Source organism: Lytechinus variegatus, chromosome 13 (genome assembly GCF_018143015.1).
Source record: "Lytechinus variegatus isolate NC3 chromosome 13, Lvar_3.0, whole genome shotgun sequence".
Classification (NCBI taxonomy): domain Eukaryota; kingdom Metazoa; phylum Echinodermata; class Echinoidea; order Temnopleuroida; family Toxopneustidae; genus Lytechinus; species Lytechinus variegatus.
In genome coordinates this window covers 13,008,555-13,036,137 of record NC_054752.1, presented here as the reverse complement: position 1 = coordinate 13,036,137, position 27,583 = coordinate 13,008,555, and the positions used below count along the sequence as shown (strand labels likewise).

The following is a 27,583-nucleotide window of genomic DNA, read 5'->3' as shown; positions in this document are numbered from 1 at the left end:
GACCAAATGGTATATGGACTAAATGGCTATTAGACCAACTGGTTATTAGATGAAATGGTGAGTGGGCGAAATGGCAGTTAGACCATGTGGTTAGTGGACAAACTGATGGTAGACCAAATGATAGTAGACGAGTTGGTAATTGGACGAATTGGTATTAGACCAATTGAAAATAAACATCTTTCATATTAAATGAAATGTACATTGATAATTTTTGTTCGCATTTTTTATATTGAATTACAATATGTTGCAACAATAGCAATTCCAAAATGTTCATAGAGGAATCAAACTTTGTCTTAAATTATAACGAGAACAAAATTTAGATATTTCATGTGACAAAATACAGAGTTGGAGACATCAATAGTTACTTATTTACATATCAACCTTGTTTTGTAATATTAAGCAAATATTAAATGTCATTTCTTTCTTTACATCAGACATTCATGAAATTCTCACCTTTTTAATTTGGGCCTTTGCTATACTTCTCTGTTTATTTAACTTTACTTTTTGTTGGAGGGGGGGGGCTTGCAACATGGCCTTTATATAAAATTAACACTTTTCAATGAAAAAAAGAATAGACAGTACACACATAGGGTAAGATACCTTACAAGAGTAATTGGCTTTAAAGAACATGATAACAACCTCTACAATTGAAGGTTTATTTTAATCACCATCCAAACAGAAAACAAAAAAATATTTACCTGACACAGTATCTTAACAAAATATTACACCTGACTGTTCAACAGGGTTTCAACATATTTTCACAATCCACAAGACGATGCTGTCACATACAACAATGAACATAAAGATAACATACATGGCAAGGCAAAGCACTTAGGTACATTTCACTGGCTGACCAACAAAAATCCTTCAAGGTAGTACAAGGAATTATATAACAATAAGAAAAATATAAATACATCGACCCGAATCCATCAAGGTGTTTTTTTAATCTGTGATCTCAAACATGATTTCTGCAGAGCGGATTTTATGCATTAATTAGATGGACACTTACATGTACATGTAGCACAGTTCTAGGGAATGGGCCTAATAATTAATAAATGCTTTTACCACAATGTGCTCATTCGCATCTGTTACTATCGTTTAATACAGCAATGGAGAGCTGTTAATGTAATCAGTCAACATAAACAGTAGATTGTTTGAACAGTGGGTTTGTTAAGTATTTACATGCGCTGTGTTAAAAGCGCACATTCATTACTTGGCTGCATCTCAATTTGCGCCACGTTATAAGAAATTACTGCATTGAATCTGCATAAACCATGGTTTAGACCACAATTTGCGCCGCCGTTTGCTAATTTGAGCTTGAAGCTTCAGGTCCAATAGCAACTGACAAGAAAATCTACTGCAACACTAACAATACAAATAATTCATCAGACAATATATGATGTCATACAATAATAACCACAACGACTTGGTCAGCTCTTGGCAGTATATATGTAGTTTCATTGCAAAATAAAGGATCACTTGTGAACACAAATTTTTACATCCATGGAGAAAGTATATGAAATTTTGGCTGCCTCAAAAAAAATCCCCTAATTTGACCCAATTTTCATAACACAATGAAATGCATCTACATACAATAAATAACATGATACAAGAATACTGGCAGATTAGGTCTTAAGTTACTTTGACAAACGTTCTCATAACTTAAATCAATGATCATTCAAACAAATTATTATTTGGCTATTAATCTACAAACAATTTTGGGCCAATCTACCTATAGGCCTACACTGAAAGTCAATTATTACCGGCAGACATTCACCCAATATTCTATATCTTTCTTGGAGTTTTAATTAGAGTATGTTTATACTAAAAATATAATAAAAATGTAAATTCATTTCTTTACATTAGAATAATACTAATTGGTTATTAAAAATGCCCTCAAGACATAAATTGTACATATCTAAGAACATACAGATTATTATTACCCCGGTCATCGGACTCTTACATATGCGCATCCATCACTCCCCGAGGAGCATTCCAGCCAGTCACTAATGAGGATAGATAATTAAATGGCCAAAAAATGAAATTCTTTTAAATATTCAGCCTTTAAAATTTCATTGAGTATATCAGGATTAATTTCTTCATATTTCGAGTCCCTAGAATGCGATATAAAGCACACATAGCTATTGCTCAGTACCCGATGTACACGTATCAGTGCTTAGCACACGATCAACAAAAATACTGCTACTACTCGAAGCACATTGATTGCAACTACTTTTCCAATATACAAGAATCTGTTGATTTTGTTGCGGCTGGTGTTACCAACACCAGCTGCAGCACCAAACCAAATATAACACTACACTACCCTTGTGGTTGGGGGCATCGTGGTGTAGCGGTTATGGCTGTCATCTTTCACTCTGAGGGATGTTGGTTCGATTCCAAGCCATGGTGTGTTTGCCTTCAGCAAGAAATTTACCCATATTGAGCTGCCCTGATTGCACTCAACCCAGGTGAGGTGAATGGGTGCCTGGTAGGAATTTATTCATTGAAATGCAGTGTGCGTAACAGATGCTCTGCTAAAGCCAGGGTAATTTTGCTGCATTACCTAGAGTACTTGGAGACTTCTGATAAAGTATTATTAGCGCTCTATCAGCAAGTATAATTACTATCAAATTATTATTATCATTGGGATAGAAGGCAGAGGCAGAAAATACTAGTCAAATGTAAAGTGTACAAAAATGAACAATATATTCTTCAACATATATGAAAGGATCACTCTATTTCCTATTCGAGGCCATTGATATAATGGTTCCATTTCTAATAATTACAATAATTACCATGTTTACATGTGATCGGCTTTTGGTTCTGAACCAAAGGCCGATGCAGAATCGGCTTTTGGGTTTATCTTGCACTGCATTTACACGCTGCATCGGCTCGCGTGTCAAAAAACTGAAATGATCCGCGCACCAACAATATATGTCATAATAAAGACAAAGCTGGATCCGTGCGCTTTGAAGTACGTCATAATGGTAATGTAAATGAAATTGCAGATGCAGAATCAGCTTTCTGTTTACACGTAGTAAAAAAAGCCGATTCTGAATCGGCTCGTGGTTCTGAACCTACTACTTTGGTGGTGCAAAATTGCTGATTCTGAACTGAGAGCCGATGCAAGATAATCGCGTTTAACGGTAAACGCTACGAAAAAGCTGATGCAAAAGCCGATCATATGTAAAAACGGTGTATATGGTCCATTTACATAGCGCAGCTACTATAATTGCATATACTCTACTGCGCTTAATACATATCATATTATTACCCTGGCTGTAGCTGAGCCGCCATATAGGTGCTAAAGCATTCAAGGAATAAATCCTACCGGGTCCTAGAAGAAGGGGGGGGGGCAGTGGTATGTGTGTCATTAATAAATCCAATGGCACTCAGACATCAACTTAAAATATAAAAAAGAAGGGGAAAATACAGGCTCAAACAACAAAATAGAATTTAGTATGTCCGTGGATACAGCAAGGTGTTTTGTTATAAGGAAATTTTTGGGTTCCGTAATTTTTCTTTAAGTAAGCACATCTATAACTCGGGTACTATCTGCACATTAATTTGAGTTTATTGTCAAAGTTCAACATGGGTTTTCTGATTGTCTTGTCCTGTTCTGTCTGTGGTGTGATGATCATTCAGAACAACAGACTCTCCTCCAAGAATAATGTGATTTAGAGCTTGCACAGTCTTCACAATCCTGTCATAGCAAGATAAAAATATTCATGATTCGTTAAGTCATTTAAAAATTTGTATTCTTTGTTTATTTGATTTGTTCATCATCATTCGGCTTGCCCATCTATTCATTCTTCTATTCAATCATCCATCCATTAAACCATTCATCCATTCATCCATCCTTTCATCTATTCATTCTTCCATTCATCGCTTCATTCTATGTTTTTCTGGATTCGTTAAGTCATTTAGTATTTGTTTTCTTTGTTTATTCAATTTATTCATTATCATTCAGCTTGCCCATCTATTTACTCCTTCAATTCAATCATCCAGTTATCCTTATGTTTTTAAATCCATCCCTTCATCTATCCATTCAACCATTCATCCATCCATTCATCCATCCTTGCATCAGTTCATTCTTCCATTCATCGATTCATTCTGTTTTTTCTGGATTCGTTAAGTCATTTATTATTTGACAATTTGTTTTCTTTGTTTATTTGATTTATTCATCATCATTTGGCTTGCCCATTTATTCATTCTTCTATTCAATCATCCAGCGATCCTTATGTTTTTCAATCCATCCCTTCATCCATCAAATCGACCATTCGTCCATCCTTTCATCTATTCATTCTTCCATTCATCGCATCATTCTATGTTTTTTCTGGATTCGTTAAGTCATTTATTATTTGACAATTTGTTTTCTTTGTTTACTTAATTCAGTCATCATCATTCAGCTCATCTGTTAAATTTTCTATTCAAACATCCAGCTACATGTATCCTTAAGTTATTCATTCCATCCCTCCATCTATCCATTCTTTCATTCAGTCAGTCAGTCAGACAGTCATCCATTCATTCATCCATCCATTAACTCTTCTATCCAACAATCCAATCATCCATCCATCCATTCTAGATGCTGTTGCATACATTGTAGCAGGCCATGTGTAGAGTGACCACACAAGGGACAAACCATACCTCCTTCATTATATACACCAACTCTACCCCATGCCCCCCTTCACCCCAACCACAAACAATTGTTTAATGATAAGAAAAATTTATCACTATCAGATCTAACTAAAACACTAAAGGTATGCATTCTTCAATGAGTGCTAATATAGAACAAGTGAATAAGCATATACTTGATAAAATTGATCTAAATCATTTACTAAAATAACCAGCCATTCCCCAAACCAACAATTAAGTCACCCAAAATGAATTTTGAGATTTTTATACAGTTTAAAAAGCACATCCTAACCTTTTATAATATACATTGTCAACAGATCCATAATAATCCACACTAGTACTTGATTGAATGCAGAAGAAACTAAGCGAGGGCTTAAAATGAGGAAACATTGTTTCAAGTTAAGGGTTCACTCACGCATGAGATATGCACACTCTACAATCTTAGTGAAAGCGGTCCGCAAAAAAAAAATTACGTCAAAAGAACTCTTGTATCTTATTTTTTATTTAATTTTGTAACATGACCTTTTGACAGTATGAAGAGAGAGAATTACTCTTTTAGATGGGCCATTTTCAAGTTTTTGCTTTTTGAAGACTAATTTACTGTTTTGGCTTTTTACAGAGAACCTTCCCTGGCAACCCATTGTTGGTTTTGGGGTGGCTGGTCGCACTAAATATTTCAAACTCTGACTCACGTCCTGTGAAATATCAGTTTCTTTTTATCCAGAAATATCTGGGCCTTCTCTGGGATGGTTCTACTTGCTTGCTCATTCTTTTCAATCTTAGCACTGACTTTCTCCAAGATACGCATTTTGACTGCATCTGACAATCCTAGAAAAGAAACAGAGAGAGATAGTTGTCTTCAGGATAATCAATAATGGTCATAATAATGATACTAGGTGGGATCTGTAGGGTGCCAAATCCACTCTGCATAAAGCCCAAGGCACAATGAAAGAATGAAAAGAGATGAAATATTCATATGCATTGATAAATTAAGAACTTGAAAAATAACTGACATTCAAGAATAGCAAGCATCGAATAGACGTGTGTTAAAGGTAAATGCCAGTTTTGGTAAAGATATAAAAATGAGATCGTACAGAATCCAATAAAATGACCACCAAAGTGTCTGTTTGTATAAATAAAACATATGTGCCATAGGATTCTGGAAGAAATTGTGTAATTGCTGAGAAATCAGCAAATAAGCACAGGGTTTGGGTCAAGCGTCGGGCCCGACCACTGATCTCTCCCCTATTAGCGGAGAAATCAGTTGGCCCTACACTCAAAGCAAAGCAATGATTATAGTACACTGCCCCACGTGCGCTTATCTGTGTTGGTGATCTTCAGCATGAACATTTTTCAGCGTAGATTTCAAGATTTCACAAAGTTCGGTTTATGTAACTGTACCAGATCTAGATCCTCAATGATATACTGACAATTAATCCTTATTTTACAGACTTTCTCATGAAATCAGTGTTTACTGCAACTACTGGCATTTCTCTTTAAGGTAAGATAACATTCAATTGTGTCAAATTCTCAACATTTTGCTTTTCACTTAATTTGACCTTATATCTGGGTGGATTACTCTTTTGAACAGAAGAAATCAAGTTCATCCTACCTTCAAAAATTTTAGGATCGATATTTGTGTTTTCCAATGTCTCAGTGTCCCCTATTTCTATCTCATGCTTATTAAAGAAGTCTGTTGCTTGGCGTACGATGGCTTGCTCAGTGGTATTCACAAATACATACATGTAGCAGGACGGGGTGTCCGACACTGTGTGCACGTTATGGAAGTCTCCTGCTGGCAACTTAAGAAAGAGATCAATATAATAAGGATGAACTTAAGAAAACATCCGCATAATTGTAATATTCCGCATTTATTTATGGTTCTGTGACATTTGCTCCGGCAACAATTGCTCCGATGGAAAATTGGCCCATTAAGCCGAACATAAATCTTTAACCTCCAAAACAAAATGAGCCCTTTTCCTCATCTTTACATTATTCTGAACCAAATACTTTATTACAATCTTAAGTCTAACACTGTGTCCTCTGAGATATTGAGACCAGATCAAATGTCGTAGGAGCAAATGTTGTGTCACCTTAATACAACAAAATAATGTCTCTAAGCCGTTTTACAGATACAATATTACCCCGGTCATCAGATCTTGGCTTACCCACACATATGTGCACTTTCGCTACTCCTTGGGGAGCATTCCTACCAGAGTTCTGAAACTCAGTTGCTAGGTATACTAAACAGGCTTTAGCATCCTACCGGGTACCCATTAAACACCTTGAAGGAGAGTGGCAAAGTATGTATTAATGCCTTGCCAAAGGACGCTTAGACCAGGTGGGGTTAGGCCTCACAACCTTCTGATTAAAAGGCACGAGTCAAAACCACGACACCAAGAGGCTTCATTATTTGAAATTTAAATTTGTTGAGAACATAACATTTACACAAGTGATATCACTTCATCTGGAAAGATTTTCAAGACAAAAATTTATAGTAACATTTGAGCATCCTTCCATTTGAATCTAACTGAGAAGTAACAACAGGGTTGATACCTATACCCTAGAAACCAATGTACAGAGATTTTCAATTTATCATAAGTACTTGTCCATGTTTTCATTTTTTACATATATATATATGTAAATAAATAAACTGTTGGAACTAAGTACAATGCATTACCACTTTGCCTCATTAATTTGTATACATATATATATATAAAAGCCAGTGGAGGAAAAGTTTTTATTTATGTATCATCGACTAATAAATGAAATGAAATGAAAGTGAATGTACATGCTTGGAAACCTCACCTGTATCCGATCTCCAATGTGAAGAGTGATGTTTCGTTTTCTTTCTACCAACTCCACCATGACTGAACCACTAAGAACCTGGATGGTTGTATTCCCAAGATCTTCACTTATGAAATTCTCAAGATATAAACCTGATTTATGAAAAAAAAATATCTTGAACAGCAGCAATGTTGACCTCTAGTAATAGGATATAAACTAGCACTACTCTACACTATCAACCAAAGCAAGGAAGTGTTCTACACACAAAAGCACGACTGTTGCAATCATGGTCAAATATCTTCTTACCAGGAAAATCTGCTATAAAAGTAATATCTAGATATGTACTCCACCACGCAAAAACAATATACAGTACGTGCACATGAGCACAGACCCATACACTACACTCCACATACACACACACACAAGAACTACACTTAACACAAAAGCACTATATACTACATACCCAAGCCCTACACTCCTGTACAAACCAAAGCGTAACAATTTGATACAATACACTATACACACAAGCACCACATTCCTCTCCAACCCCAAAATAGTACACTACACAACCAACACTAATCTAGATATTACACACCCACACACTACACTACTCTACTCTACAAACCTAAGCACTACTATAAACTTCACACACAAGCACTACACTAAACTACAAAACCCAGACACTACAATAAGCTACAGGCATAAGCACTACACAACCAACACTACAAATTTAAACACTACAATACACTACACACCCAAGTACTACACTATAACTCCAAACCCAGCTACAACATCACACCACACACACAAGCACTAGTGTTGGATCACTTTTTTCTGAGGTCTTCTTACCAGGAAAATCCGCTACAAAAGTAATATCGAGTTCATCATCCAGCTGATCTTCAATCTCTGTGAGTTTAATCCTCCAATCAGAGAGCTCCGTTAAGAGGGGCATTATCCAGGGCGTGGCACTGAAGGGGGACCAATTCGCCCTCACCAGATCCACGTTAGGGTTGAACATCCTATTCACGGAACAAGAGAAAATCGGATGCTAGAGCGTTGTGCGTTTGCATGCCTCACGGCTGTATTCAGTGCGGATGATAATGCAGTTGGAAAACACTCCATCCATCGGCAAGGAAGCAAATATTGGTTCTGTGCATGCACGTTAAAAGTAATATACTATTTGTCGAAGGAGGATGTTTACCTGGGGAGCATTTCATGAAAGGACATATCAGACGTCTTATCCGACAAGTCCCATTTTATCCGACAGTTACCATAGTTACAGTGCTTCTCAGCCAATCAAAATCAAGGAAAGATGTCAGATCTGACAACTTGTCGGACAAAAATGTTGATGAAACGCCCCCTGGTGTATTCATTGCACCTGCCCGTCCCCGGCAAAAATCTTCAGAAGGTCAAGCCAATCTTCAAGTTCAATTGCCATAACAACAAATATTTTTAATGACTGTGGGTATTAACGGAACGACAAGACGAAATGAAATCACCACACATTCTACTTTGTGGCACTGCAATAATAAATCATATATTAAAGTCAGTTTTATAAGTGTTTAAAAATAAATAATGCCAACTTTTGAAAATCACTACCTTCATTACTTTTTATCAGATTTTGATGAAATTTCCAGCGTTTTGCTTGGTGAATTTACTTTATTTATTTTGATACAGTATTGTCAGCTTGGAGTATCCCTTCTTTAAGGAAGTGATATGATTTGATCTTAGCCTAAAATCATAGTCATCTGTCTCCTACATTGTCATTGTATATCTATTTGTATTTTTCCCACTCTTGCTGAAAATACATTATCTTTTTACTCCATTGCTTACCGTTGCTGGAATCGCCCATTCATTGATTTCCATACATCCATGTAGAGCCGAGGTTCAGAGAGACCCATATCTTTGAGATGATGAGCGATGCATGTGGCATACTGCTTAGTCATATCACTGTGACCCGCCCATCGATTGCTCTCTGTCCAATACTATAAAAAGTAAGATTAAAGGGCGCTGCTTACTCAAATGACTTTGATCTGCCCAATGTTTACTGCCAACATTACTTTCTGACCAGTAATATAAAAATTAAGATTAAAGGACATTGCTTGTATAAATGACTCTGATCTGCCCAATGTTAACGGCAAACATTACTATATGACCATTACTATGACGACATTAAAGGATACTACATAATCATATCACTACGATCCGCCCAACATTTACTCTCAGTACAGGGGCCCATTGTAGAAAGAGTTGCAATCAATCGCAACTCTAAAAATCATGCACAACTTGATTTTCAACCAATCAACAGCGTGCATTTGGGACTTGCGATTGATTTTTTTGGCTTGCGTTTAGACGCAACTCTTTCTGCAACAGGCACCAGAACTATAACAAGATTAAAAGATACATATTACTATGACCCACCAAACAATTTAATCATAGTTCCAAAGAGTAAGTTTACTCCCTTTATAGTCATATCACTATGATCTGTCTGATTCTGTCCAGTACTATAACAATTAAGATTAAAGGATACTGTTACCAGACCAATGATTACTTTCTATCCAGTACTATAACAAAATTTAAAAAATTCTGCTTAGCCATATCACTGTGACCGGCCAAACAATCGCTCTTTGTCGAGTACTATAACAACAAGAAACACCATTATACTTACATCTGGTGATAAATAGCCTTCGTTACCAGTCTTTCCATCAATATATTTGAGTTTAACATGTTGAGTATGCCAGGAATGAACCATCATATCCCAAGAATAGCCATAGAGACCATTGGTCCAGTTGTTATATCCCTATAAAAGTGTTAATAAAATTAAAAAAAAAAGAAAAGTCTAGTTTTTATAACCTTGTACATGCATGCATGAAATGAAGGTGTCCACTTTATAATACCTCTGTGCGTTTGTCAGATGTCTGAGGCCGGTTACCATTTAATTTTTCATATCCTCCAAATCATAATTGTTTTACGACATACGGTAAACATTCATAATCTAGTAATGAATTGCGATAGACATTCAGTTTGGGAGATATTTAGCAAAACTATGAATACATGAAGCCTTTTATATACATATTACATTTGATGCTTTGTTCGCTCATTACATTTTGGAGAATACTCAAGTATCAGTAAAAGCATGAATATTCATACATTTATGATATATGGCTGAAACGACATTAGTATTGAAAGTACATACAACATCATGTTTTTAAGCAATACATGTACAAAATTATGCGTATCTTCGGAACCGCATCACACATTTGGTCTTACAAGATGTGGAGACCCAAAGGAAAAACTCATAAATTATTACTGCAAGATTTTTTCACAAGTTAGGTTTTTTTAGGAAGGGCTTCTAGAGTAAATAACTTTGACTTGTAAAGATAATGTTTCTGTTCTTATTACCTTTGTAATGAAATGCGAGTAAGGCATGAACAGTTGGATGCATACATAGATGATTAATCCTATCACTGTTGATTGATGTCTCCAGCTCATTTTACTGTTCCTCTTGACACTGCAAGGGTCATTTTTCTGTGTAACAAAGCAGAAACAGGTTGATTAGTGGCAATGCATTAATATACAATAATGCACGTAAGCGCGTGCATGCAGGGCCAAATAATGAACGATGTGCCAGAAGAGCCAATGGACATACCGCAATGAGTGCGGTATGTCCATTTGGAGAGTAGAGTCCAGAGTTCATTATTTAGGTCCTCTATGCACAAGAATGCGTGCATTGTTTGTTTTCCACAACCCCCCCCACATGTTCCTGAGTTGCCCCGAATGTTACATTTGATCTAAATTCAAGATAATTCTAGACAATTCCAGACCTTGTACTATCCTACACTCTGACCTCAGAGTGCAGGATAGTGCATTTTGGATGCAATAGTGCAATTTGCTGAATATCATGTGACCTGATCTGGACCAATCAGATTACAGAACATTCTTGGGAGTTGTATAACATAATCTAATCTAGTCATGAAATGGAATCATGATATGCACTTTGGATTTACTAGAAATAAAGATAGGCTTGAATAATCAATAGACTAACCAAACCTCATAATATCAATAAATACCTTTTTATTTTCTTTCTTTGGAGGAGGATAGATGCAATTTTCACTTGGCTGAATGGTAGCAGAGAAGCTGACCGATGGGATATTATTTTTCACGTAGATAGGGAGTACACTACAGAATGATCTCGGCCAAGATGGAGAGAAGAATACAGTCGTTGATGCTAGCATGGCATAGGGGAACATACCTGCAATAATAACATCAAAACAAGTATGTGATAATCATAAATCAAAATTGCCAAAAGCAGATGAAAAGGAAACATTTCTCAATCCCCAATACTGTGGAAATGTATGTATTTATTTATTTTTGAAATTTCAATTATTTATTGAAACATATTTATTCAGGAAAACACTGTCTACATGTACTTCTCTATCATTTAACATAACGGGTCGTGTGGTCCAGTGGTTAGAGCTTTGGACTCATAATCGCAAGGTTGTGAGTTTGAGTCCCAACTCTGCCTTTGTCTCCACTTTGATAAAAAGGCCCAAGATTGATATCTGTTGTCTATAATGTCAACCACTATGACTGATTAACCTGGACGTAAAATGTTTCATAGGTAATTGGTTATATACCAGCTTGGCGTTTACCAGCAAAATGCTGTCCTGCCGAGTTCCTACGGGAGTTACCACAAACAGAAACAGAAACATATAATTCTGAGGCAGTGTTTGGAGTGGAGGAATACATTAAAATACTTGTTCAGGGTACTCTGAGACCCTCTGAGCAGGAATCTATGATAGAAGGATGATTGTTCTTTTCCAATCTACATGTATTTTGAAAATCTGTGTCCACCTTTGAATATAAGTGGCCCCCATGTGATAAATACCAACCTATGATTCTGTATAATGTATTTAAAAACACTCTGACTTTCTAGAAATTCCCTTATGGTTATAAACCCTGGCTATCAATTTGACTTTGGCCAAAGATAAAAATGGGTTAATTACTACAAGAGATCCCCATAGAGCAGTCTTTATAACTGAAAAGGCTAACCTGTTTACATAAAATAACCCCCAAAGGCCACATGTAATAAATACTGACCTATGCTGAAGATCTGTGAGTTCATGATATGAAAGGAGGAGCAGAAGAAAGTAGCGAAGAGACGAGTAGCATCAAAGAAAAGAAGGAAACCTGATGATAGATCCAAGACGAGGCCACCAAGATGAACGATGAAGTAATCAATCTCTTCATCTGTTAACATAAACCTGAGAAAAATGTTCAAGACAAGAAAAGATGGAAATAATCACCATGAGCTATGAAAATATTTGTTACACCAGATGATCAACCTTGACAAGTCTTTGGGCTTTGCCGTTTTTCCACATGAACAGCATTTTTTTTTCTTTTGAATATTGTGGATCATTGTAGCCCAGTGGATTAGTCTCCAAACTTGGAAACAGAGGGTTGTGGGTTCAATCCCAGTAACGGAGTGATGTTCTTCAGCTAGAAATTGATCTACATTGTGCTGCACTTGACACAGGTGATGTAAATGGGTACCTGGCAGGAATAGAAAGTGCACTGTAAAAAGCTTGCCAGGCTAAATCAAGACTAATGATAACCTTTGGAAGTGCCTAGAAATGCTAAATGATACCTGACATGCACCATACAAGAACTGAATATTATCATTTTCATAAATTCTTTAACATACTGTACACATTATTGTTGTGAATAAAGTGAAATTTGAACATGAATAATCACGGAAATCAAAGCAATAAAATTCTTACCTGAATGGTTCAAATATCCAATGCTTTGACAAATATTCCATTGAATAGCCTCCTATCCAGTCGGCATCCAATTTCTTTAGACCAGCGTAGAAATATACCACAAAGATCTAAGGTCAAATACATCATAAACAATTTTAAAAAATAGAAAATAAGATTAAACAGTGAAAAAGGAAGTAATGAGAAATAAATAATATAAGCATGCTGTTACATTAATGTTAAGTCTTTTTCTAAGCGATATTAAAACACTGCCCCATATATGCATTTCTATGTTGGTAATCTGCACATTTATCAGTTTTACAGCTAAAATGTGATGATTTCATAAAGTTAAGACTACGTCACCGGTAATGTACCAGATCTACATCTATGGTAATATGGTGACAAATAAAACTTTATTTTAAAGATTTTCTTGTGAAATAATTTTTTGCTGCAACTACACTCTTTTATCATTAACCCATCTTTGGATTTTAAATTGAGTTTACCTGGAAGCGAATGATAGCAATATTCCAGAGAGGTATATTGGCATTTCTTATTTTTGGATTCAGCAAGGCATCAACAGACCTGTGAGAGAAAAAAGAGGTAGAAATATATATCCCTAGTGGGTGTTTTATAAAGCTGTTCATAAGTTAGAAGATACTTTATAAGCAACTGGTGATCCTTTCTTGTGATAAATGGTATACACCAAATCTTCATTCATTTAACATTGATTTAGCACCTAAGAAAAGATCACCAATCGTTCGTAAAGTTACTCATGAAGTACGGACAGTTATAAAAACACCCAACAGGTTAAAATTAGAATTGAATTCATTTAACATAAAAATAAAAAATCGATAAGCAACCCTTAAAATATACAAACAACGTCAGCATGAATATGAATAAAAGTGTCATCATCTTAAGTGAGAAAAGGAAAAAATCATCAGTGCTCTCATTAATATAAAAAGATAACAGTATCAATATTCCTTTTTATGCCAATTTTTGTGACTGTTGTATCCGTCTTCATTCCTTCCACCCCCTTACCAAGCCCCCCCCACCCCCAATGACAGTGTACATGGTGACCTGCATGACCTTTGCACTTGATACCTCAAGCAATCAGATTAAGGTCACTCTCATACTTGGAGCATATTTTAGTTATCATGAGAACATAAACAGGAATGTCTGTAAGAACAAAAAAATATGGTGGATGGAGGCATATAAACTGGTATGTGAACATTGCTTGACAATCATTAAATGGGGGCAATATACCACCATTTTTTCCCCTCATTTGGTAGAGTGTCCATCTCACAACCAGGAGGTCAGGAGTTCAAGCCCCGGCCGAGCCAGACCAAGAGACGTTAAAGGCGGGAGTCGTTGCTACCCTGTATGGCGTTCAACAGTGTAAGGGACAGAGCAACATCGACTTGGCGCTGCACAGTGCGATTTTCTACCTGGGGCCTGTTTCTCAACACCTGGACAAGCTAGTCATATCTTTATCCACAAACCACGGAGTTAGTTCCAATCTTACTAAACCTGTTTCACGAAAGGCTTCCTAACTAAAATACCTTGATATCGATACTATCGGTAAAAAGAGCAGACGAGTCGTAGCCTTAGTCTCAAAATAGCATAATTTTCAAAAAGAAAAATTATGACAAAATTGCAAATATTGTGATGAATTGGGAATTACATCTTTTAAAAACAATAACACAGGTAAATTATGCATCATACATACTTAGACCATGCAGACTGGGGCCTTCAATTGCTGAAAAATTGAATTATGAATAATTTATTTCATGACTAAAAAAATCACATGTGGACGTTGAGATGGGTACCCCCGGGATATCCAATTTTAATAGTTTACGAAAGTAAACCATAATGGTTTTATTTGTAAATTTATGATAATTATTCAATGTTTTACGATTCCAAACATCATCGAAATATAGTTTAACATTTTATTTTATAAATCTTTGATACCGATCTTACGATTTGACAAATTCTATGTATAAATTAGAGATTAGAATTTATCCAAATGTCAATAGGGTCTGAAAACGACAAATACATGCCCAGTTATGGATGGCCTGACGTGGTAAGAATTTTTATCGATTACATTATTTTACTATTTCAAAATGAATAGTTTTGTGGCGTTTTACCAACAGTTTTCATAGTTACTTTGTATTACAATGATCATTGAATGCATTATCCCACTTGTTTTGGGATGTAATTTCAACCTCTATGGTTGATTACGTAAGATTATAATTTTCAAATTTCTCGGCACTTTTGCATGTCATAGTCTACCCACGTGATGCCACTACGTCATCAAGAAAGAAGTTATGACAGGTTCGGAGGTGTCATAAATATTTAGTGTGGTTGTTGTACCCGATCTTGGTAAAGAGGGCTTCGTGAAACGGTTAGCGGACAAGTAGCTCACTATCTCCGATTTAGTCAAGAAGTTAGACTTATGACGGTGTTGAGAAACGGGCCCCTGATTGCTAAGAAAGCATGAATGCTTGTAAGCAAGGAACCAGAGGACCGAAGGCTTAAGGTCCTCTCCTAAGGACCTGGTACTGAGGATTAATGCCTTACCAAAGGGCACTAACGCACCAAGTGGGAATCGAACCCAGGTCACCGGATACGAATCCCCCACTCTACCGACTGACCTATCGCGCCTCCTGTAGCTGCCCGGCCCAAGATCATTGGGCAATATCAATTTTTTGAGTATTTTTTAATTCAGATACCTATTTTGAACAATAAAATATGGATTTTCACATTATATTTTGTTAAAGCTGGCAATTACTGAATATCTAAATATGCAAAAGATCTCACCAGAACCGATTTGCATCCATGAAGATAAGCTGGAAACTGATCAGGCCATACAAATATGAATGATTATTCCATGTTGTCTTGTCTAAGAAGAAGATATACCAGTATGGGATACAGAAGAGGAGGCAGCTCAGACGATAAAAGGCTCCAAGAAATACACCAAATGCACCTGTTTAATTAGAGAAATTAAAGAAGAATATCATAATATACCATATGAACTTATTCAATTAGACAATAACAAAAGTATTCTAAATCAACCTATTTAATTAGAAAACAAGAGTATATCATAATTTACCTAATAATCCTACCGGGTATTTATTTATAAAATAACAAGTATATCATAATATATCAAATGATCCTATTTATTTAGAAAATAATAAGTTTATCACAATATACCAAATCAACCTACTTATTTACAAAATAACAAGTATACTATAATATACCAAAATCAACCTACATTGTATCTATTTATTTAGAAAATGAAAAAGCATATAATACACCAAACTATCTATTTAGAAAATAAAAAGGTATATCATAACATACTGAAAGATCCCATTTACTTAGAAAATGACAAGTACTCTATATCATAGGTAAATTGATCAAGATTACACATTTGGACAGTTCAAATGTCAAGAATCTTAATAGCAATGCAATTTTTGATCAAATGCAATTAGGCTATAGTGTCACTTGGTAAACAATCAATTACAACAAATTGATTAACCCATTAAAGACTGTGCCCTCAAACATGCAGACTGGAGTCTATGGAAAAAAGTGTTATATAGCAAAGTCATTCAAAATCCAACAGGTTAATAATAATGATAATATATGAATATATAGAGCACAGAAACTATTCCATAAAGTATATATTCTACTGCACTATTTAGGACTCCTAAAAAGCTTGTTATTAATAAAATAGATGTGTTTTGAGCTTTGATTTTAAAGTTGTTTACAGATGGTGCTTTCCTATCTTCCAGGCATAAGCTATCCCAGAGCTTGGGGGCTGCACAAGCAAGTGCTTGATCACCTAGCGTTATTTGGTTTTGAAGGATGTGATCTGTAAAAGCAGGGGATCCGCTGAACTGCGTAAATTGTGACCATAATTACTCGTAAATCTACAAAGCTAACCAGGCTGTTGACTTGAGGATGATTTAATCAAAAGATGAGGGATCAATTTTTTTCATATCTTAGTTATAATGGAGCGTATATAGTGGAGCGTTGTGGCCCAGTGGATTAGTCTTCGGACTTCGAAACAGAGGGTCATGGGTTCGAATCCCAGCCATGGCGTAATTTCCTTCAGCATGAAACTGATCCACAAAGTGCTGCACTCAACCCAGGTGAGGTAAATGGGTACCAGTAGGAAGTAATTCCTTAAAAATCTGTGTGCGGTATGAATGCCTAGCCTAGCCAGGTAATATAGGAGAGCCTTGAGCACCTACAAGGTGGATATGTGCGCAATATAAATACCCTATATTATTATTATTATTATAAAAACATTATACATATTTTGGGCAATGTGAAATGACCCACATTCTATAGGCCTACACTACAAACAGTTAAACGCCGGTCTAACATATCCATGACCAAAGCAAAGGGAGTGTAAGGTTGCTCCAGAGATATCTTGTATGGGTAGTTTTCACTATCTCCCCTAACCACCAGCTCCCCCCCCCCCCTCTAAAAAAAGTATAAGACTTAAAAATCAATTATCATCAACAAACAGGTTTGTGATCAAAATATGATTATTTATTTTAAAAAAAACACAGTTCAAAGTGCCGCAATCAAAACGGAGGGTTTTTTTCAGGGAAAAAAATACACGGGGACTGGGGGCGACTTAGCCCCTGAAATGCTCAGAAGAGCCCACAGGAAATTAAAAGGAGCCCTGGAAAACCCCATTCATTGCAATATTAATTTTTATCCAATGTTGCATATTTAGGCAGTTAAGTTGTGGAAAGTAGCCACAGAAAATGTTTAAAAATAATGATTTTTTTTGCCTGTTTTTGTTATATATTAAAACACAACTATTATTACTGTAAAGATGAAAGAATTGGGTAGAGACTACCCCCTGTATACCTACCTATATACATTGTCAAATAAACCACGTACATCCAATCAACAGGTAGCGGTTTAAGAGCATTGAAAAGCGGAAAGCGGCATTCGTTGGGATCTCCCCATCGATAGTCTGCGTATGCCATACCTCGTTCTTGTGGTATGTCTATCATCATAACCAGGCCTGGTGGAAGAAATTAAGGGTGTTAACAATTCAATTCATTTATTTTCTTCTTTCAATCTTTTCACAATGACAGTTCAGTTTACAACATAATGACATTTATAATTGATTTGCACGATACAATAACCACAAAAAATTAAAAGAGGAGACCTACTAAAAAGCAGAGATTGTCGGTTGGAAGCTCCCTATTGGTACATTTTACAAATTATGATGAAAAAATATATGTTACATAAATGAATAAAAATGAATGGCAAAATAAACAAATACAAGTTCATAAAGAAATGAATAAAAAAATAAATAACCTAGTGTACACTCTATAACACAAATCAATAAAATGATGAAATACATCATGAAAGAGAAATTAATACACATATATAAATACATTACACTCTGTAGTAATACATTGCATAGGGAAATGCAACAAGATTTTTATCAGATGGTAAAAAAAATAAATAAATCTTACCAAATAATATTCTCCATACTGCAATGGATGCTGGATCCTGAGGAGAATTCATGAGCTTTACGAAGGAACTCCATGAACTAATATCTGAGATATCAAATCCAAGAAGGCTCTTCATTGTAGTGTTACACCCCTTCTGGGATAATGTAGGAACAGCTTGTCTGGGTGCGGGGGCATCACCAGAAGCCGAGGGGGTCCTGCCGGTATCTGGCATATCCGCTGTTCCTTTTGCTGACTTAGGTCTCCTTTTAGTTGGCATGCTGAGATGAGTGATGGTGAGAGGAGATGAGTAATGCTGAAATCTTTTTGGAGTCCAATCAGGGTAGATCTATTAAAAAAATAAGTTTCACATTATTAAATAAGAAAGTTAGAGCTAAAATAATCGCATGGTGATAAAATAACAGGAGTTCCAATCTATCTGTGAGAATTGTTCATAGCACAGAGGTATAGAAGAAGTACACTTACGTAATCTAGTAGGCCAAACTTTCTTTAAGACAAGCTCTCCATTTTTTTATAAAATATTGGCAAAACATCTGCAAATTTTATCTCGAAAAAGCATCAAGAAATTGCGATTTTGGAAGCAGAGGACTCCAAACAAGATACAAACCAATTTTGGGGAATATTTAACCTTCATCTGATACAATTTTCTTACCTAAGTCTACCTGAACTCTTTTCTAATGAAATTATGATGTATTTGCTGATTATGATGTAAAATCTACTACATTATTAGAATGTCATCTCAAAAGCTCTCTAGCTCGCTTCGCTCATTGGCAAATTTTTAGAAATTTTTAATAGCTATACACCCAGGATTTGATTAAAATAGCAGCCATCTGTAAGGTTTAAAATTGATAAATTAATATCCAGAGGTCCAGAACCCCGCCTGTATAGCACTAACAGATGGAAGGGTTTTTGCCCATAGCTCCTATATTTTCTACAACCAAGAACAAAAAAGAAAATGAGGAGATTAAGAAAGAATAGGAAAATTGAAAGGTGTAAGATGGTATTTTCTGAATATCACTGTCAAAATCCATCTGAAAGTTAGATTCTCATGAAAAGGGTTTTTTTGGGATGATTACATAATAAGAATGTTGAACCAAGCAGGCAGATGTGGGAATGTAATGAATGAACACATCTGAATAGGAAAGGAATGACACGGGAAGCAGGTTGAAAGTCAAATAGATGGATGACAACAAAAGCATCAAGCAATAAATGTAAACAACATGAACAAAGCTGAACTAAATACCAAAATAGCTTGAACTGTAAATAATTAAAGAAACCAAATGTCAAAATAACAGTCCTACATTATATAAGGCAACCTTTTGGCCCCCTCTTACATGTCTTACCCGTTATGCCCCTGCATAGTCATATCATAGACCGACTCTACATCGCTTTCGATTTAATATCTGACATATTAAGTTTCAATAAAAAAAATAACAAAAATGAGACAGAACACCTTCAACTTTAACAGTTTAAGCTGTTGAACACAGGCTAAAAAAGCCTACTAATTTCACCATGTCGTTAACTATCATACAGGGCACACTCTTTATAAATTAAGTCTTACCATGCTTACAGACTTAAAAATAATGAGATGGATTAACTAAAGGCTGTTCAGTGTGACAACGGTTGTACCTAGGGATACCTAGGGAAGTTTCTGAATGTAGGCATGTTATGCCTCTGTATTCAGTTCTAGGTTTTTCCTCCTCAAGATGGCTGGCTCACTTCCGGGAACAGGGCTTTCGTAGTCATATTTTATTGGCTCTTTTTTCCAGCATCTATCCAGGGCAGCTTCAAAACTGTGCACACTTGGGGCAGTGACAACATCATTATTTAGGCTGTTCCATGTCTTACGTATTCTAACATAAAAAGAATTCCTATATTTTTGGGTCTTTGTCCTTGGTATCAACAATTTTTTACTGTGACCCCTGGTATGTTCACTATATTTTTCTTCTAGATTAAGTTTTGTGCATTGATCATAACTATTAAAGTGTTTATATGTTTCAATTATATCACCCCTAACTCTTCGATACGCCAGAGTTGGGATTTTTAACCGTTTAAGTCGTTGTGGATAGGAAAGCTTCCTTAATTCAGGGACTAATTTTGTTGCCCTTCTTTGTACGTTCTCTAATGCATGTATATGTTTCTTCAGTATAGGGTTCCACACAGCATGGGCATACTCAACTTGTGGTCGGACAAGCGACTTATATAACAGAGCAAAGTTATTTTTGTCAAGATAAACAAAAGTTCGTCTGATCAAGCCCATAAGCCTGTTGGCCTTGTTTATTTTTGATTGCATGTGTTCTTCAAAGCTGAGTTTATCATCAATTACAACACCCAAGTCCCTTTCGGAGGTGACATGTTCAAGCGCATCATTCATTAATGTGTATGGAAAAGCTTCCTGCTGGTCTTGCGTGTTACCAATAGAGAGTACACTACATTTCTTGGGTTGAATTTCAGCAGCCATTTTTCTGACCAGCATTTCAGATGGTCAAGATCTCTCTGGAGTGAATTGCAATCATTCTGATCTCTTATAAACTTGAATAGCTTGGTATCATCAGCAAAAAGATAAACATTACTTTCAGTAACAACGTCTGGAAGATCATTGATGTATAACAAAAATAACACAGGGCCAAGGACACTCCTTGCGGAATTCCGCTTTCTACATGACCCCAACTTGAGAACTCGCCATTCACACACACCCTCTGTCTCCTTCCAACAAGGAATGCCTCGATCCAACTAACCACATGTTCATTTATACCAAAACTACGGACCTTTTCAAGCAGTCGACGGTGAGGTACCTTGTCAAAGGCCTTCATAAAATCTAAATAGATTACATCAATTGTACCCCTTTCTTCAAGAGCTTTAGACCACTCATCAACGACATTAAGCAACTGCAACATAGTAGAACGACCAGGCAAAAACCCATACTGCCTATCACTAAAAAATCCATTTGAATTCATATGATCAAGGATCTCATTGCGTAAAATGGATTCCAAAAGTTTACAAGCTATACATGTGAGGCTTATCGGCCTATAATTTGATGGAAGCGATCTATCACCTTTTTTAAAAACAGCACTCACATTGGCAGATTTCCAGTCACAGGGAACAACACCTTTCTGTAAAGAGGTCTTATAAATGATACTCAAAGGTAGAGCAATTGCTGGAGCTACTTCACGTAAAGTCCTAGGATGGAACCCATCTGGCCCTGGAGACTTAGAAACATCAAGTTTGGAAAGCAAAGAAAGAACACTATCTTCATTTACCACAATTTCACCAAAATCTTCAACTATATTGTGCTGAGAAGGTGTAGGAATATCACCAGGAGGCTCAGTGGTATAAACTGTAGAAAAATAATTTAGTAAAATGTCTGCTTTATCGCGATCTCCCTCAACAAGTTCAGCTGTTTGTGGATTCCTAAGAGATGCCACTCCAGTTCTAATTTTTGTTTTGAAATGCGCATATTGCCAAAATTTCTTTGGATTCAATTTAACTGCCTTAGCGATATTTTTTTCATAGTTTTTCTGGAGTCGTCTAGTAGCTGTTTTGACCCTATTACGAAGCCTGTTATAAGTCTTCTTCTTGCTTTCTGTTTTATCTCTAAGATAACGCTCCCAACTCCTATGTTTTTTCTTTATTAGTAAAAGAGTATCTTTATCTATGGGGAAATCACCTTTTTTGCCCCACGATTGTGTTCTAGATATTGTTCTTGCTGGAATGTACTTGTCCTGAGCAGCTTTCAATTTACCTTTGAAAATGCACCATTGCCTTTCGACATCATTACCTGCAGATGCAAAGAGAGTACGCCAGTCTAATGAAGCCAAGGCTTCCCTCATATCAACAAAATTAGCTTTGTCGTAAAGAAATACTTTTTTCATGTTACTGGACTGGTCATAATAACAGTTCAGATTGAACAGCAATATAGCATGGTCACTAGAACCCAGGGACTGCAGTGTTGAACTGTTGAAATAAGATCATCTCTATTTGTGAAAATTAAGTCAAGGATGTTCGGTTTGAACCCATGTCTGAATCGGGTAGGGTGTGTTACATGTTGATACAAAAAGGCATCACGTACACATTCAACAAAGTGAAATTCTTCACTATTTTCATTTTTGGAAGTCGTCCATGAATCCCAGTTGATATCTGGGTAATTGAAATCCCCCATTAATAGAATATGACTATATTTCGTCCTCGAAATACTCGCTATTGTGCTTAACAATGCCATGTTATTTGCTTTACTTCCACTGTCACTTCTATAAAAACAACCAATTAAAAGCTTATCTTTACTCCTTAAATGCAATTCAACCAAAACGACTTCATTAAAGTCTTGGTGCAATGATGCGTTGACGGCATTAGCACTCAATGATTCATGAACATAAATGATAATACCCCTACCAGGGGCATTGGTAACATTAGTGAAGTGTATTACATATTCATTTAAGGTAAAATCTTCAAGTTGAATTTCCCTGAAATTTTTCGGTTTGACTTCAGTAACAGCAACAATGTGGGGTTTTTCGTTCAAGATAAAAGTCTTAAGTTCAGCCATTTTATTACGCAACGAATCAGCATTTGTGTACATACATCTCAAAGATTTAAGCAGGTCATCGTTTGACTGTGAATTGGAGAAAGTGTCCCCATTTGACTGTGTATCCAACAGAGTGTCATCAAGTGAGAGTTTATCATCAATTGATTGTGTACTTAAGAGTGTATCAGGAGTATGATTTTCAAGTATAATTGTGTTATCGATCAACTGTGTATTTAGGGGTGGCGATAAAGATTCTGGAACATCTTTTGTATCTTGAATTCTTACATTACATGTAGCTCTAACACTTTGCTTGGAACACCTAACACAACGGATTAACTGAATATAAGCACCAACGCATTTACAATTATTAACACATTTACAATAACTAACATATTTATAATCACACTTGTACGAAAAGTCAATTACTTTTTTGCCTGTCGACTATCACCCAATGGGGGAAAGCCAGATGGATCCTGCGCCCCAGTATGGTTGTGCGGGGTTGTCTTGGGATGCCCATTGGATTGGAGGCTTTCTGACCTTCCAGATCCAGGGCCCTGTTCAGTTTGAGCATGCTGTGCTCTCCATTTCTTAGCATTTTCACGGTGACGCTGTCTCTCCATGGGTGTCATGTCTTTACGAATAGCAATGTGCTTAGACGCTACACTCTCCCTTAGCCTACTAGCCTTCTTCAGTATAGCATCCCTCTGTTGCTCAGATGCTACTGTCACCCGGAGTGGGCGAGGCTTGGGTTTTTGGTTACCCTGACTTGCATTTCTCTGGCCAAGTCGCCTACAGTCATTAGCATCAACGCTACCAACCGACTCATCGATCGTGGAGATTAGATTTGATGCAACAGATGCGTCATGCTCCTTACAAGATGCTATGTCATCACCCTCCTCTTCCACATTGAAAAATATCACGTTTTTCTTTCTCTTATTTCTTGCATCCATTTCATTGATATATGCAGCAGTAACAGACTCATCCATACCACTGCGACTGGCCTGCAACTGATCAACATCTCTGAATAGCCGGTCAATATTCATCCAAGTACCTTCACTATCTCCATATAACTTCTCAACCCTGCGAAATAGCTCATTTGTTACTGAAACATCAGCTTTGACTGCTAATTGTGCCTCAAATTGATCCATTCTAGCAGCCACTTTGGAAAAATACATCTGGCATCTCTCTTCAATTTCAAAGTCATCGCGCACAGCATGGAGAGCAGGCTGTTTGCAATCTGGACAATACCAATGTAGATCAGCACTAGAGTTCGCCAGAAAATCATACTGATCATCAGGCATTTGCAGGCAAGACACACAGAATGCATAGTCACATCTACTGCAAACAACAAGTTTATCTTCATCTTGATCAAACTCAATGTCACACAACTTACAAACCCACACACTGTAACTAGCAGGTGCAATTTCAGTCCTACGAGTCTGAATAGGTTGTGAGCTAGATCTAGGCTGGCTACTCCGTTGTGGTGCAGGACTCCCGGCACTCTTTCCTGGACCTGCATTCCCTACACTCCTTCTGCCTCGGTTATTATTACCGCCACTTGCTCTAGTATTAACACCTCCACCAGAAGTGGCATTGCCATTGGCATTATTTGTATTACCAATACTAGTTCTAGATCTAGTTGAAATATTACTTGCTCTTGAAGGAACAGGTTTCATTTTAGTATAGTACTGTTACGATATCAGTATGGATATCTAAGCACTCCATACACTTCCCGCACTCCAGATTTACAATTAATATTAGGAAAATATTAATTCATTGTTCACACTCCAGTCCAGAAAATTAAGTAATTTAGGTTTTATCAACTTTTAGTGTATGTTGATCTTATGATGCAGACCTCTGTGCCAGTGATTGAACACAGTTATAACTTATTCAGGCTATATTTGATTGTTTACAGTTACCGTTAGCATCTCGCTCCTTCTCACAACACCAGCTGTGATTTGCTGTGACAGTGCATTGGGTATGCACAGTACGGTACGGTACAGTAGCGATGCGATAGCCGGGGCGAGCGGGCACCCGTTGGGTTAGTAAGTAGGTTATGAAGCATGCGAATTTCGGTAAAAAGACATGCAGTTTACTTCCCAACAATACAGTATCTGGTTACTTGATCCCTGTCATTTCAAAGGCGATCACTGGTTTCAGCTGCCACCATGATCCAATACAAAGGACTCTGGTGCATGGTGGAGACTTTGGTATGAACGTATAGGGCCTATACAGGTTTATTATACAGGCCAGCTAGGCAGATCAATCAACAGGCATGGTATCCATGTTGCGGGAAGTGTATGGAGTGCTTAGATATCCATACTGATATCGTAACAAGTACTAGACCAAGGGCAAGGCAAACTCATGAAATAAAATGCAAAAATTCAGATAGTAGGCCAAAACTCACTAGAAAGACTTAAGAGACTTAAAAAATCAGTCGATAAGTATCTTAAAGATTACTTTATGGCTAAGTGCACACTCGATTATTCAACCCTGTATCTCAATAGAGTTATGGGGTCCTCCTCCTTCAAATTTCAATTCATACCGACCATTACTGTGTAGGCCTAGGCCTATCATGTGTGGAATTACGACTCCCCGGATCGTCCGCCAACACAAATGTCTATGTATGGGGCACATTGAAATCCGTCCGCGGGACATTTACGTCGTTAATAAAAACAATTGAAACAAGGAATAGAAATCTAATAAAAAAAAAATTGTCACCAAATGTTGTCTTTTTAATCACACGTGATATCTTACAGACACTGATAAAATTAAAAATATGCAAACCCTTTAATTACCTACCTTCTTTTGCGAAGTTGGATCCCGACCAATTGCCTCTCTACTACGGTGTAGACGAATATTAATTAATTGAAGAAAAAAAATTAATAAAAGAATGAAAGAATTAAAGGTCACGTATCGCACCTTACCTTATTGCATGCAGGCACGGCTCCAGAATTTTTCTAAAGGGGCTGGGTTTCGTTTAATAGACTAGCGAAAAAGCCGGACATGCACTCTCAAATAAACTTAGCAAGCAAAGTAAAAGGTCATCAATCCCAGATGAAGAGTTATATGAAGGCACTTTCGGTTTTCGGCCTTTTTCTTTCTTTTCTTTTTGGAAAATTTTACGTGATATAGCCCCCCCCCCCCCGCGCGTGGAATGCTGAATCATCAATAAGCTTAAATACGTTCTACCAGCACAGGCGCTATCCATGTTGTATTGTGCATTAATTCTACCATATCTTAATTATGGAATTCTGGCATGGGGTAATGCCTCTCAAACGAGACTAAATAAAGTCTTGCTACTTCAGAAAAAAGTACTGAGAATAATATGCAATATGTCCTTTAGAGCTCATACGGATGAATTGTTTCGTCAGAAACGTATCCTTAAAATCAATGACCTGTACCGCTTGCAACTATTCCAATTCATGTATCAGCTAGATAGAAATAGTGTACCTAATGTCCTATACAAAAGAAATTTATGAGAAACAATACTTTACATTCAGATAATACGAGACAATCAAATGACTATCACTTACCTAAAAGTAAAACAGTATTTTCTAGCAAAACTGTATTTTTCACAGGACCAAAACTCTGGAATTCTCTGGACAGAGAAATGAAAGAGGCAGCTAATCTTATACGATTTAAATTACTCATCAAAAAATTTCTCCTGAATTCTTATTGATTCAATCTAATATTTGTGAACTTCATACTTATCCACGGTAGTATTGATTATTTTTTTAAGTCCATAATTACTTTTGTATATAGTGTAAATACATTTGTGTTACAGTGTTTATATCTATATAATTTTATAGAATTTTGCTGATTATTTTACTCTATTTGTATCATATTACCCTTGTATAAAGTTTTGATAGGGGGTCTACATTTTACAAGCTCTGCTTTTTAGTAGGCCCCTCCACTTTTTTTCATTTCATTGCTACAATCCTGCATATGTTATGCATTTTTTTTTCCATTGTAAACATGATTACGAAATGTACTTTGATGATTGTGGAATATGAATATAAGTAAAATAAATAAAATAAATAAATACGTTCTTTTTGTGCCCAGTCACTTTGCGGTACGATTTCCTCATAATTTTTTAGCATGCTCTTCCCTTCTGAAGGGAAGAGCATGCTAAAAACGCACGGTGCATCCAATCGTATAATCCCTTTAAAAATTGTGTTTATTGCCCCCTTTGGCTCTTTTTCCATCTTCTGTTTATGAGCCCGTTTTTTCACCTCTGATCATCATCGATGAACCATTCAGTTAGAATATGCCATATTTACTTTTGATAAATGCCCCTTTTATTTTGTTCAACATTGTCCGTTTGTTGATGTAAGCGTCCTTTCCTTTCTACAGCTATATGAACTAGGGGTGCAGTGCACCGTCAC

General features: G+C 36.5%; 2 protein-coding genes across 3 annotated transcripts; both read right to left on the bottom strand.

The window, feature by feature from the left end:
- Positions 1-1,460: 1,460 nt before the first annotated feature.
- On the bottom strand, positions 1,461-26,039 carry LOC121426176 (vitamin K-dependent gamma-carboxylase-like). Of its 2 annotated transcripts, none has more exons than XM_041622375.1 (16): positions 25,998-26,039; positions 18,680-19,004; positions 18,064-18,219; positions 15,996-16,161; positions 13,682-13,760; positions 13,203-13,309; positions 12,523-12,686; positions 11,493-11,674; positions 10,825-10,950; positions 10,091-10,222; positions 9,256-9,407; positions 8,272-8,441; positions 7,444-7,574; positions 6,248-6,437; positions 5,328-5,463; positions 1,461-3,703 (listed from the first exon to the last, which is right to left on the bottom strand). In XM_041622375.1, the coding sequence occupies exons 2-16, from the start codon at positions 18,933-18,935 to the stop codon at positions 3,580-3,582; spliced, it is 2,271 nt and encodes a 756-aa protein (XP_041478309.1). In that variant the 5' UTR covers positions 18,936-19,004; positions 25,998-26,039; the 3' UTR covers positions 1,461-3,579. The 2 variants fall into 2 exon arrangements, with proteins under 2 accessions (XP_041478309.1, XP_041478310.1); XM_041622376.1 differs by having other exon boundaries at positions 25,994-26,014.
- Positions 23,618-25,611, bottom strand: LOC121426652. The gene is made up of 2 exons (XM_041623022.1): positions 25,533-25,611; positions 23,618-24,880 (listed from the first exon to the last, which is right to left on the bottom strand). Exon 2 carries the CDS (start codon positions 24,869-24,871, stop codon positions 23,618-23,620), a length of 1,254 nt encoding a protein of 417 aa, XP_041478956.1. The 5' UTR covers positions 24,872-24,880; positions 25,533-25,611.
- Positions 26,040-27,583: the final 1,544 nt, after the last annotated feature.

What these genes read in the sequence shown, in the direction of transcription:
- LOC121426176 (XM_041622375.1), bottom strand. Translation starts at nt 18,935, where the DNA reads ATGCCAACTAAAAGGAGACCTAAGTCAGCAAAAGGAACAGCGGATATG. An exon ending in TTATTTGACAATGTATATAG is followed by an intron (nt 16,162 to 18,063) that starts GTAGGTATACAG and finishes CTAATTAAACAG; the next exon opens with GTGCATTTGGTGTATTTCTT. An exon ending in CTCACAGATCTTCAGCATAG is followed by an intron (nt 11,675 to 12,522) that starts GTCAGTATTTAT and finishes TTATTATTGCAG; the next exon opens with GTATGTTCCCCTATGCCATG.
- LOC121426652 (XM_041623022.1), bottom strand. Translation starts at nt 24,871, where the DNA reads ATGAAACCTGTTCCTTCAAGAGCAAGTAATATTTCAACTAGATCTAGA.